We start from the raw sequence: 13,086 nt of genomic DNA, 5'->3' as shown, positions 1-13,086 counted from the left end.
GTGTATGGTCTGCAAAATAAGATTGCTTCAGCTATGATCTATGCAGACCATGACATAATCTCAATTCACAAATATTATTAATGCCATATAAAACACAAGAACCATCAGTGGAGAAAAACAGGTTTATTCTGTAGTGGCAGTTGGATTCCAATAGTTGATTGAGAACTTGGCTAAATAACAATTTATTAATTTCAAACTTCACACCAGATTTCTTGGTAAGGTACTCTAAACATTACGTCAGCTTTGTTATTTACTCGCTGATAGCACAACCAGATAGGGATGTCATCAGTGTGGCCTTTCTTTCATATCAAGAATGCTGTCTCCTGTGGAATGAGACTCCATGGTCTCTGTCCTCTCTTTATAAAGTGAAGCTTTACTGTCCATGTTTGGTACTTGCTCCATCAGAGAATTTGCCAGATCCTGTGTTTGGTGGACAGGACTGGATCCTACCGGATCATTCTGTCTGGAGCCTTCGACAGTACCTCGCTGGTCCTCGTATCCTGTGTATATCAAAGTGTGGGCTCTTGATGGCGTCAAAGAGCTAAAGGCAGTGTGATACTGTGGTTGGGCTGAAGGAGTGGTGGATAAATGTATAGGTGTCTGGGATTTGGTCTGATTATGTGAAGAATCCGAGTTGGTTTGAACACTTAGGGGTGGCTGGGAGTAGCCACAGTTTACTGTAGAACATAAGGAGTGGGTGCTGCTTATTGTGTGGATTTTTGCACTACTAACCACGTGTGAGGCCTGAGAACTTAATGGGTAGCCACTGAAGGCAGAACTGATACCCAGGAGCGATGGACCTCCATGGGCATGAGAGGAGGTCATGTAAGGAGAGCCTGGAGATGTTCTGGGTGTTTGGAAAGGGCTAGAGAAGCACTGAAGCCTCTGAGTTGTGTCTCTGTCAGAGCAGACCAGGTGTGAACAGGATGGTATTGTGCTTGACGAGTACAGCAAGGCGGAACTGGTGCACTGGGAGGGTATTCCACTGGAGTGCCATATATTTCTAGCAGGATGGCTAATCATTTCATGAACAGGTGGTAACTCAGTGGAGATATTTAAAGGGACATCCGGTTGCCAGTGGCTAGAAGTTGTCACACTTGGGTTGGGGAGCACCTGAGTGCCACATGAACATGTGGAAGCTGGAGAGTTATTGTGGAGCATTGTCATATGAGAATGCAGAAAATGTATTATGTCATGGAGTTCCTTGGCAAGGTTGGAAACATCTTGGTTTAAGTTGTTTACCTGAAAGAATGAGAAATAATGACTGTTTATTCAAAACTGTTAACTGTTTATTTGTAACTGCTATCATGTTAAGTTGATATGAATTCAAGCATTAACTGATTAGATTCACTTGGTCAAAGGTAAAGGTTACTGTGTCCTCACAAAACACATTTGGGCATATTTCAAGGAGCAGCACTTTTGCCTAATAAGGGAACATACCTCTTTGCTTAGCTTGCTGACGCTCTGTCTCACTTCTTCTGTCTCAAGAAACAGGCTACAGATGTGTAACCGATCTGAAAAAGGATTTTTTTTTTTAAAAAAGTGAGAAACTCATCTAATCTGTCCCGACTTTGGGTTATATTTAATGTCTAGTCCTGAATAGAAAGGCTTATATTTACAATTTCTCATTAATCATGCAGTTTTCAGACACTTTACCTGCAACATTAGTCTTTGCCTCGCTCTGTTCCATATTAAACTGAAATGTGTGATCATTATCCTCAATTCCATCCACGACCCTGACAGTAAGACAAATGGGTGTTATATTAATTTAATTATATGCAAACAGATTATTGATATTTGACCAAAGGAGAATGAATAGGTCACCTGGGGCTGAGGTTCAGAGGACTAATACAAGAACCGGATGGCATGAGTTTGGCAGGCCGATGGTTCAAGTCTAGGTCACTGGTAAGACTGGGTAAAGGAGATGGAGAGAGCTCCTCGCTGAAAAAAGGTTGTGGGGAAGGACTACAACCCCTGCTTCCCTGAGCAGGTGATCGGCAGAGCTGCAGTGCGCAGATGTGCCGGAGCTCCTCGCCCAGCAACGTGCTGAGGCAGGGTTGATGGACAGGGCTGCCCATACTCTGTAGTAGAGGCAGTCTCTGGTGCTGAGAGTATTTTACGTGGTCTGTATGTTTTACATCAGCTCCTTGAATGATATAGGGTAGTTTATGATCCATAAACTGAGGAGAAAAAAGATGGAAAACTCAATGAAGCCGATTGCAAAGATTTGTGCATGATTTTTGTTTGGGTAATAGATTTGTTTGTTACAAAAATTCTTAGTCTAGTGATTTTGATAGTGTCAGAAATACTTCTCTTGTAGGATAGTTTTAATTAAGCTTAGTGTTTTTCTTGATGACTGGAGTGTAGAAACCATATATAGTACATGCTGTTTGCTCCATTTCTCTCTGTTACCTAGCAGCAACTGGAGCATTATTATCTCAACTATTAAAAAAAAAGGCATTTTAAGTGTTTTCATATCTACATGACATTTATCAAGAGAATGCAATGCAAGCCGGACTAATCCCTTAAGCTAAGACAGATTTAACTATGGCTGTATCAAGCATGTCAAGGCTAAATTAATCATCCTAATGAGGCAGACATACCTGAGACTGCCTGGGTGTCAGCTGAAACCGTGTTACTCCCTAAAGGCATGGAAGTGAAAATGAACAAAGCATTACACTCACACTGGAAACTGAACATGTAAAGCGTTCCATATAGCATAGGTATGTTTGTACACCATATTCTGAATTGTGGTGCATTCGAATGTGTCTCATTCTCAGTTTTATTCCATTGCTTCAAAGTAAATGTCTTACATCAGCTTCACTGCCTTCTCTCAAGTTGTAGGTGAGATTGTGGTGGATGTCCAAGCTGAACCGACTGCAATACTCTGGATAAAGCCCCAGGACCTCCCTCAAAGCCCTGACACTGATGTACTGCAAGTCGCAGTATGTCAGTGCCTTCACATCTGCATTGGTCTTGATCACCTTGTCATGCTCTGGTAGGTCAGCCCCTATGAGGTCGCCTTTGCCTGTAGGGATTGTCACATAAGCATAGTATGTGTAATATGTCAATACACAGCTAATATGTAGAGAAATCTGTATGAGATTAACATTAAAACACTGGGTGCACACTGACCCAGGATCGCTAGGACCATGCCATCTTTCAGAACCTCCAGGGAACCGGAGCACACAAAGTAATTAGCTTGTAGGGCATCTCCTTGGCGAATAAGATATTCCCCTGGTGCACAGAAGGAAGTTTTGATGTGGAGGGAGAGGGAGCGCAGACACCCTCTGCTGGCTCGCTCAAACACAGGCAGCTGCAGTATGTCTTTGTTCAGATGCATGGTAATGTCAGCTCGCAGTTCATCTGGGAAGTCATGTAACAGCTAAGAGCGAGGACACGATAAAAATAAGAACCGCTATTTAATAGTTAACCACCGTACCGGTACTTAAATGCATATAGAGCTTTGCAAGACACAAATTACCCTCTTTTTTTAAGTACTTGTAATTATCAGCTCATTGTTCACCCAGATATTCTTCTCACAGAAACAAAACTCCACTGCCTTCTTGTCTTGCTACATTTCGGCTTGATAAAACTGGAATATTGCAGTACTGCATTTACGTGTTTCCTGTAAAGTCTGTCCCTCCTCTTGTAGTCAAAAATCACCAGGTACTCTCCTTTTAAAATACTTCAATCTTTTTGTTTTAGACAATTACTTAGAGATATTTGACTATGCAATAGTGCTACTAAGAAGCCTACACATATGGTATGGTTAACCACTCCTAAATTAAACAAATTAAAAAAAGGGCAGACTGTGTTTTTAAAGACATGATAATACTGCCAGCATGTTCTCAGAAACCAGTGGCTCTCTCTGTTACCTTCAACACTGAATTAATTATCTGAGGATACTGATGGTTGGGGGTGTTAATGAGTGCTCTCTCTATTTCAGCTCCAACCCTTGTAATTACAGGAACTTCTCCTAGATAGGCTCTGGCAGTATACTGAAATTCTATTTGCAAAAAAGGACTATCTACTTAAAGAACTGGAATAAGACTCCAGAGAATCTGAGGTGCCCCATATTTTAAGAATGGCATTTCTGAGTGTAGAATAACCAATATCCAAAAAGAATAGACATATTCTTCAGCTACATATTAAAAATGATGCATTCTGCCAGAAAAATAACTTATTATGTCCAAGCAAATATTTTTCATAAACACAAAGAGCCAGGAGAACACGGCTACAGTGTGATTCTTTACCCACCTCATTGGTGTTGATTCCATTGTTGACAGACCAGGTGGCCTGAAAGTACTCCAACATCCTTTGCTTGAGCTGTTGAGGTAGCCGATGCACACGGATGAAGTCCTTGAGATCCTTCATGCGGGTGTGGTAGAGGGAGCGACGTGAGTACATGCGCTGGATGATAGCAGTCACGTTGCCAAAGACTACTGCATGCATCAGGGCTGGAGGTGACAGAAATATGGGGACATTCTTGAAACATTTTTCATATAGTTGGGAATTTCCTGCCATGTCCTTTAAACTCACCTCCCATCAGCATAATACAGATGGAGAAGATTTTCTCTGCATCTGTATTGGCGCACACATTCCCAAAACCAACACTTGTAAGGCTGCTGAGGGTGAAATAGAGAGAAGCAATGTAGGCGCTAGGCAAGGATGGACCACCCACGGTGCTGTTGATGTACGGCGTCTCCAGACGTTTTCCCAGCTCCTGAAGCCAACCTGGTGGAAGAGGTTAGAAGGTTGTTACGTAGGTCTATCTGAGTGATTAAATTAACTTTTGTTATTCTTTTTTAATGGTTGAACTTTTCTGCTGTCGTAGGTGATATAATACATGATATAATATAGAATGACATAATGTGTTACTGGTGATATAATGTAATCATTTCTTGACCTACACTTCCTCTGAGGAAACAAGCTAGGGGATGAAATGATGCTGAAGCATTCAAGCATTAGCTGAGATGTGCAGCACTGACACGGCGATGTTGCCAAAAAAAAAAGACACCTAATTTGTCTCAGTAAAGCAAACGAGTGAGGGAGAATATTATACTTTTAACTGTGTGGGACTATTCAAACAAAACTGCAGTGTCCTCACCTATGTCCCAGGTTACTGGGTCACCGCTTTCTATCTCCTTGCGTCCAATGATATACCAGACACAAGCCATCCAATGAGCAAGCAGTGCAAACACAGACATGAGCAGGGTCAGGACTACAGCGCTGTACTGGGAATATCGATCCAGTTTTTGTAACAGCCGTAGCAAGCGCAGCAGACGGACTGTTTTCAACAGGTGCACCAATGAAGTCTGGAAAAGGAGTGGAAAAGTACAACATCAAAGATGCAGATTAGTTTATTTAGTAGTTTTGCCGTTCAAGGATCTGTATGAGTGTGTTTAACTTGTGACACATCCCCACTTCTCTGTTAGTACCATCAAATACTATCAAAGTTAGAACAGCGTAATAGCTGGAGAGTTTGCAGCGGACGTCGAGCAAAACAAAAATACAGTTAGGGAGATGACTTTGTGCGTCAGCTGAAGTTGCCTTTGGCAAACTAAGACTAATCCATGAGAAGTACTAGTGTCGAAGCAAGCAGACTAACAAGAATGTTCAGTGAAGGGCATGAATGTAGAAGGATAATCATCTCCACTCTCTTCTCTGGGGGAAATAGCACTATAGCATTACTCACTATAGGCTTAAAGTTAGTCCATTTAAAGACACTGGAAAGTATAAAACAAAGGTCATTTTAGATTTTCACGTATCTGGAATAAAAGTCTTACCACTGTAATGTTGAAAGCATAGAGAAGGTCAAAGGGGAGTGCTGCAATCAGATCTACAAAGAACCAGGTAGTGCAATAATGGAGGCAGATGGATCGGGTGTCGTACACCACCTGACCTGACTGACTCACAAAGGTGGTACGGAAATTCAGGAGAATATCTGAAAAGGAACAGTAAAGTTAAAAACAAAAGAGAAAGATGGCAAACCAGAACAAAGAAAACAAGATTTCACTAGAGTCATAGCCGGGGCAGTTAATATATAAAATAATATACATTACAACAATATAGCTCAAGAAGACAGCGGGATATTAGGATACAAAGCCTCATTTCAGCAAATAATTAAATCATTGTTATAGTGCTAGTTAAAGTTGCACAGATTCTATGAGTAAGGGGCGGGGGTTGCAGCCCAAGAATGTTAAACAAAGAAACATATCAAGCTGCATGTTGCAAGGACAAATAGAATTTGCAGCATAAGAAGCACAAAGCAGTTAATGCAAGGTTTCCCTGGCAATAAACCCAACTCTCTTTTGTATACTGAAAAGGCGACTGTTTGTTTAATTTCAGTAAGACTGAACTGAGGATGAGTTTAAATGAAAGAAAAAAAGGAAAAACGTGTTACCAGGTGAGCTAATTTTGTGATGGTGTCTGTCCCCAGACAAACTTGTTGAGAGACAAGAAGTCAGCGAGCCTCGTGGCACATGTGCTATCGCGCATTCTTTGGAGGAAAAATGGGACGACGTGAGAGAAATCTAATTATGATTTCTAACCTAGGGCAACAAAGACAGCCTGAGTGGGTGAGAAAAAGTAGGAGGTAGTCGTGTGTTAGCCATTGCCAGGGAAACTACTGCAGCTGCACTGGGGAATATGTTTCTTCATTTAAACTTAACATTGTTGTCTGTTCGTAATGTAAGTAACAGGTAGAAGAGACTAGTAGCTTGCAGAGTAGAACCTCTTAGAAAAACATTTTCATTTGTTTAAGGTGTTTAGTATTTCAATTTTACCTAAAAAAATATTAAAGGTTATACTACTGCATCCTTATTTTTTTCAATAAATTCAAATATATTATACCAAGAATGAAGAGCATCTCTACAGCAATGTCACTGCCTATGGTACTGCGGCTGACAAGTGGCCGATGGTCACCGTCCTCATCACGGCTGACAAAGCAGACGTTGTAAGGCACTGTGACTGCGACATAGAAAGTTGCCAGAAGGATTAACCAGTCCCACAGAGCCTTGAACATGCTGTAGTGCAGCAGGATAAAGCGGGACCTCTTCACAGCTGCCACCTTGTACTCTGGCAGGGACGGTTTCTGGAACACACTCTGAAAAGATAACAAGTCATTCAGCTTTAGACTTCAAATCAGCACTGCTTTGATATCCTTGCTTGGTGGCATAGTGATGACACAGATGGAGAGAGTAAGCTAATTTTACAAGCCTGCAAATCTCAAGTGCCCGGACTGTGTTTGCAAGTACTTTAATTCTTGAAGGGCACTAAAAGTATGACACATCATCATCATCATCATCATCACAGCTGTTTGAATAGGGCCAACTGCCCCTATCTGGTACACAAAGTACGTACCTTGGTACTAAATGCAAAACTCACCTGACTCAGGGTTACCTGATTGATAGCATATAAAGGACAGCTTTGTTGTTGAGTGTAAATGTTTAGCTTGTAAAAGTGCAAAACTGTGCTTTAGTTTTATGTATTTATTTCTAAGCCAGTGGTTTGCTCTCACATTAGACAACTTCTTCTTGTTCCTCTTGGTGAACAGCCTGTTCAAGTGGTGTAGAATGGTTCTCCCCCTCTCTCTACTTTGAAAAAAGTGTGATTGTCCACTTTTTCTTCTCTGGTCAGGAATCTCTAACATTCCTGTAAGGAAAATAATACGCACTAAATAAAATTGTGTGTAAATTATGCCAAAAAATGCACATTAAATGACACAAAAAATAAGTGCTTTTGTTAAAAACTAAAGAAACGCAAGCAGCCAGGCCTCACCGTCTCTTTGAGTACAGCGATATTTTTTTCCATGTGATTCGCTGACATCTTTGAAGGATAACAGGAACAGCACAACCTCACCTTTCTCATTTTTAATTGGTACAATATCCAGGAGGCACCAGAATGGATTTCCTGGGAGTATTAAAAATGTTATTACAAAGACATTACCTCGTCAGACAATTAATTCACCAAAATGATGATTAGATCTCTAATACTGATGAAATAACAATTTTTTTTGTTGCCAAGCTCAAGTCATTCTCGTTTGTGACCGTGAGTGTCTGTGATTCTCACCATTTTTCCTATAAAAACAGACTTCTCCTTGGTACTCCTGCTGGCCTTCCAGGGCTTTGTCTACCTGTTGAATCACATTTTCACTGGTCTCAGCCCCGTGAAGGAAACGACACGTGCAGGTTTTCTGCATCACCTCTGTTCGAACAAAGCCGGTTAACTCACAAAAGCCATCGGAGCAGTAGACAATAGGGTATCCACAGCTCCCCTGAATATTTCCCAGGAGGAAGTTACAGTCTGTGAGGAAAATAAAAAGATCAAAAATCAGGTAAAGTTATTGTGTGACCTGGAGAAACAGACATGGCGAACCGAACAGTAGGAAGTGAATAGATGTATCCAAAGTATATAGCTGCAGTTCTGAAAGAAAACATTTAAATGTGTCAAGTATAATGTTTTTTAATATAAATTTTTAAATACAAGTTCTTTTGAAGCACAAAAAGTAACTTTTCCTATCTGAGTCATTCTTTGTATTTTCAGCTCAGAACCCTGAAGTTGGCAGTTATCTAGTGTACATCAAAGAGAGCTTTGAAGTTTGCTGCTGGTGAGCATTAAGTCCAAGAATATATGCAGAGTGCCAGCTGGTCCCAGGACCTCAGTGAGACTCTGGTTCTAAATCATTTTCAGTCATTAGACATTGCACTGATGAATATTTTCCAAAATGTTTTGTCCTGTTAACCAAAAATTTCAATTACATTTCCACCAAACTATGCGGAATTGGTGGAGTTCATTTAAACTGATTGATTTCCTGGCATGGACCCGGCACAATTTATGAGCAAAGTTTAGGTTAGGGTTTTTGGGAATGCTATCCAGAAGCTTAATGTTAGCCTACTTTATCAATTCCAAAACCAATTTTGTGTGCAAACATCTTTTCAAACCTCTAATTGTTGATTTGAGGTGAAGTTAAAGTCCTCCTTTTTTTATTTTTCCATTCACTTCACAGTGAGTCAGGGTGGCTGTAGCTCAAGAGGTAGAGCGGGTCAACTGCTGGTTGGAAGGTTGGTGGTTTAATCCCTTGCTGCTCCAGTCTGTATGCTAAATATACTTGGGAAAGATACTAACCCCAAGTCGAAGATGTGTGAATGAGGGATGTTGTATAAAGTGCTTTGAGTGCTCTGGGAGAGCAGAAAAGTACTATATAAGAATCAGTCCACTGACAATGTGAATGGAAAACAGCCCCATAGTAAGATGCTGCCACCACCCTGCTTGACAGACTGTACATTACATCTTTACTCCACCAACAATAGCTCTTATCATTGTTGCCAAATAATTAATAATTAAATAACAGTGTAAGAATAGGTTTTCTTTGTGTATCACCAGTCAAAAAGGTGGAAAATAGAATAGCTTACCCAACTTGCCCAGTTCCTTAAGTTACAAACTGATATATAGAAATAAACTGTTTGGGGTGATGCACTTTAGACTCTATTGTAAAGGGACGCAACAACCAGATGTCTTCATCATTCAATGACTAATGGAAGTGTGCTTTCAGTTGTCCAACCCATCAATATTTAGACAAATAGACTGAGTACACTGACATGTCATCTTTTATTTGTTTATTCAAACACACTTTGATGCAAGCAAATTTAATTCCCCCAAAGTTCTTTGTTTGCTTATGTAGCAAAGCACTCCAATGATGATATAGCTGCAAGGACAACACCAAGCACCTGTACTGCGGCCAGATATAATGAGGCTGATGCTTTGTGTTCTCTCTACAGCTTGGAAAGTAAACAGAGACCGATAATAGCAGTTTATTCAGATGCATGCTGTCATACGGTATTGTATTTTAAATGATTTTTCAACCACAAAATAATTGCCAGCATCACTAAAGGGTGCTAACAAAGTGTTGCCTCCAGAAGAACACATGTGCAAGGTTTTTTATTTTATTTCATTTTTTCACCTGAAGTGTCTGCACTTAATCTCATAAGAAGCTAAATTAAGATCTTCCTGCGCCTATGTTGCCATGGCAATTTGTGCAGGAAAAAAAATGGTAATGTTGCAACAGTAACCTCACTCTGATTTGTACAAAACACATTTAATAGATTTGACTAAGTCCCCTTGCTCAAAGGGGACCTGCTACGATAATCTCCTGCACCACATTTGTATTTTTGGACATTATTGGACTAGCTGTGCATGATTTACAGTTGAAATAACCTTAATTTATCTTATACTGGTGCAAGCCCGCAGTCTTAAAGCTATTCTGACTTTCTTTTGACTAGCCACCCCTCACAAACAAAAGGTTTGAATAGCAATTGGGTCAACATGCCATGACCATGGTTAACACTGACACTCATCAAACCTCAAAATGATGTGAATCACTACAAAAACATTGTTAAAATGCAAGCATTTGTTGATTCAGATGCATTTAGTATTGCTAACTATCCACAACAGAACGTGGGGAGGAGACAACTGCAATTTCAGCACAAAAACAAACATGTTTGATAGACTCCTTATGCTTCTACAGGCTACAGTGCACATATATCTAATGAATATTATTCTGAAAGCTTTAAAATTGTTGATTAAGATCAGTACCCTGTATAAGTTGTGAGTGACTAGATGAAAAAGTAAACTTTTCCTGCTTTCACAGGTTGACTGAACCACACCTCAAATTATATTTGATTGGCTCTCTGTCTCTTGCATATGCAGTAATTCATCTAAATTAATCTCTCTGCTCTCATGTCAGGATCATACTGCCTATATTCAGTCACCCTCACAGTATGTGATCCAACACTTTCAAATCAATTAACATATATTTTTCAACTATTCCTGGATTCCTGCGGCATTATGCTGAAGCCATCTCTTGTCAGTTGATCCTTTTACATCCTACTCAGTGACTTGATCAGTCCACCGACGCACGACTCACATACAGAGGCACTGTGGCTGCCAGATAATGAAAACATGTTTGCTGCCCAGATATGTGTAAATGCAATTCTATATCTGCTTTCTGCGGATGTGAAGATGAGGGCAAAAAACCTCAGAGAACAGATGGAGAATTTTCAATGGCGAGAGAAACGCAATGTCTGACCTGTGCACCACTTTTCTTGTTTTCTGAAAAAAAAAAAAAAAAAAAAAAAAAAAATATATATATATATATATATATATATATATATATATATATATATATATATTGTTGATGTGTTTCTCTTTTTTTTTTCACTAAATCTGATGTAGAGTAAAACTGACATGCTTGGATACTTGATGTAAGATGTAACTTTCCATGCCTGGTATTGTTCATATGTGTTTGAGTGGGTGTAACCAGGTGGATCTGTTCCATATGCTAAGGTAATAAGATTTTTCTTTCTGTATATTAAGTGTTATAGTGTGAGAATGTTGTTTCATTTCTTTGCTTCTGAGGCAGAACAAGCAGGAAGAAAAGCCACGTATTACCCAGAAACAAGAAGAAAAAAAGTACAATATTCTATGTGCTGTAGAGTGAGACTGTTAATCTGCCTCTTCATCTCATGCTAGGTTACATAAGACTGGAAAAATAATTGTGCTTTCTTAGTAATCCAAGCACATGTAAATATTAGCTTTACATTGTAGTGTAGTTTCGCATAATGAGCAAAAATCAAATCATGTCAAGCACTTGGTGCATAAGCTACATTTTCATTTGAAACTTTAATGGCTGTAATTAAATGCTAAAAAGTAATATGTTTTATTAGAGCTGGTATTTAATCAGGATTAATTATTCAGCAAAGTCTAGTGTTTAAATCCAGTAGTGTTTTCAGTTATTAGCATCATTCTGTAACTGCCGCACATAGTTATTTAATTAACGACACTGTGCTGAGCCGGTCTTATAATAAACAATAGATTTTTCAGTAACTTTTTAAAAAGCTCATATATATATTTTTTCCCTTCTTTTTTGGTAGATTTTAAACTGAAAGAAAGATGCCAGACTTTAGCTCTAAAACTTTAATGTTGCTCCTGAATAATTTGATTTGCCTTTATTTATTTTTTTTGTTTGCTGTTGAGAAAGACCTAGACATTATTATCAACAGGGAAATATTCTAACAAGCAACACATCATCTCAACAAGTGGCTCTTCAGCTCCAACATATTAAATGGGATCTCACTACTGTTGGACATATTGATTGACAGCAGTGTTTATCAGCGCCTGTCACAGTCCTAAATTGGGTTACAGAAATGCCAATGGCAAAAATCCTAAACGCAAGCTGGGAAAGCTTCATCTTTAAAATTGATTGACCTTTTGCAGCCAACATATTTCATATATAAATGTATTATATACCATTTCTTTCAATATAAGTAATACACATTTTAAGAAGAACACATACTGATCAAAATCTGCGGGGACTAGCAGTTTGACTTGTCCAACAATATCAGTCGCAGATTCCGAATACTTGGTCTGCAGGTTAATCGATTTACTATTCATGTATATTCATCAGAAATGTAATTATCAGCATTCTTTTAAAAAATCTGTATTAATGCAAAGTGATCCCCTCTCCCCAAAATACTTACGAGTTCCATCAAAGTGATTGGCAATGGTGTCCAAGAAGGTATTTTGTGGAGCAAGGAGGCCCTTCATTACAGGCATCTTTCACCAGAAAAAAAGGTCACAGAGTCCTAGTTTCAATTAGTTTGCCACCATTCCCTATAGAAGACCCGAATTAGACTTTCAACACCGCTTCTTGAGTTTTCTTGTAACTCTTCAGTGGAGTGGAAGTTTTATATATTCTATATTGAGTGGATAAAACTACTGAAATGTATCACAGAGTTTTCCATTTCTTCTTTGAAGGAAAATTCAGAGGTTTTCCGTGCTAAAGCTCTAAAGCTTTTCTCAGCCTGAGTCAGAAGTATTCAGGTTCAGTTGTGCATCGCTCTGTGCTCAGCACTGCTCCAGTATCACAGCAAAGTCTCAGCTGCTCCTCAGTCAGTGTAACTCCACTCTCCATGAATCTTGCCACTGAGTCCCCAGCCTCTCTCGCTCCCTCCCTCCCCTTCTCTCTCGCTCCCTCTCTCTCATAGAAAAAAGCTTGAACCATCCCCCGTTCTATCCACTGAATTT

General features: G+C 39.5%; 1 protein-coding gene across 1 annotated transcript; it reads right to left on the bottom strand.

The window, feature by feature from the left end:
• Positions 1–143: 143 nt before the first annotated feature.
• On the bottom strand, positions 144–12,934 carry kcnh4a (potassium voltage-gated channel, subfamily H (eag-related), member 4a). Its single transcript, XM_086289770.1, has 16 exons — positions 12,540–12,934; positions 8,074–8,307; positions 7,783–7,914; positions 7,523–7,656; positions 6,856–7,108; positions 5,790–5,947; positions 5,111–5,318; positions 4,543–4,737; positions 4,261–4,460; positions 3,136–3,385; positions 2,814–3,028; positions 2,604–2,642; positions 1,825–2,180; positions 1,657–1,736; positions 1,441–1,514; positions 144–1,242 (listed from the first exon to the last, which is right to left on the bottom strand). Exons 1-16 carry the CDS (start codon positions 12,613–12,615, stop codon positions 286–288), a joined length of 3,561 nt encoding a protein of 1,186 aa, XP_086145896.1. The 5' UTR covers positions 12,616–12,934; the 3' UTR covers positions 144–285.
• Positions 12,935–13,086: the final 152 nt, after the last annotated feature.

Source organism: Aulonocara sp. 'chitande type north' Nkhata Bay, linkage group LG4, assembly GCF_057382095.1.
Source record: "Aulonocara sp. 'chitande type north' Nkhata Bay isolate Kocher_YH1m ecotype deep benthic linkage group LG4, A_spYH_male_GT1.1, whole genome shotgun sequence".
NCBI lineage: Eukaryota > Metazoa > Chordata > Actinopteri > Cichliformes > Cichlidae > Aulonocara > Aulonocara sp. 'chitande type north' Nkhata Bay.
This window is presented reverse-complemented; position numbering and strand designations above follow the sequence as displayed.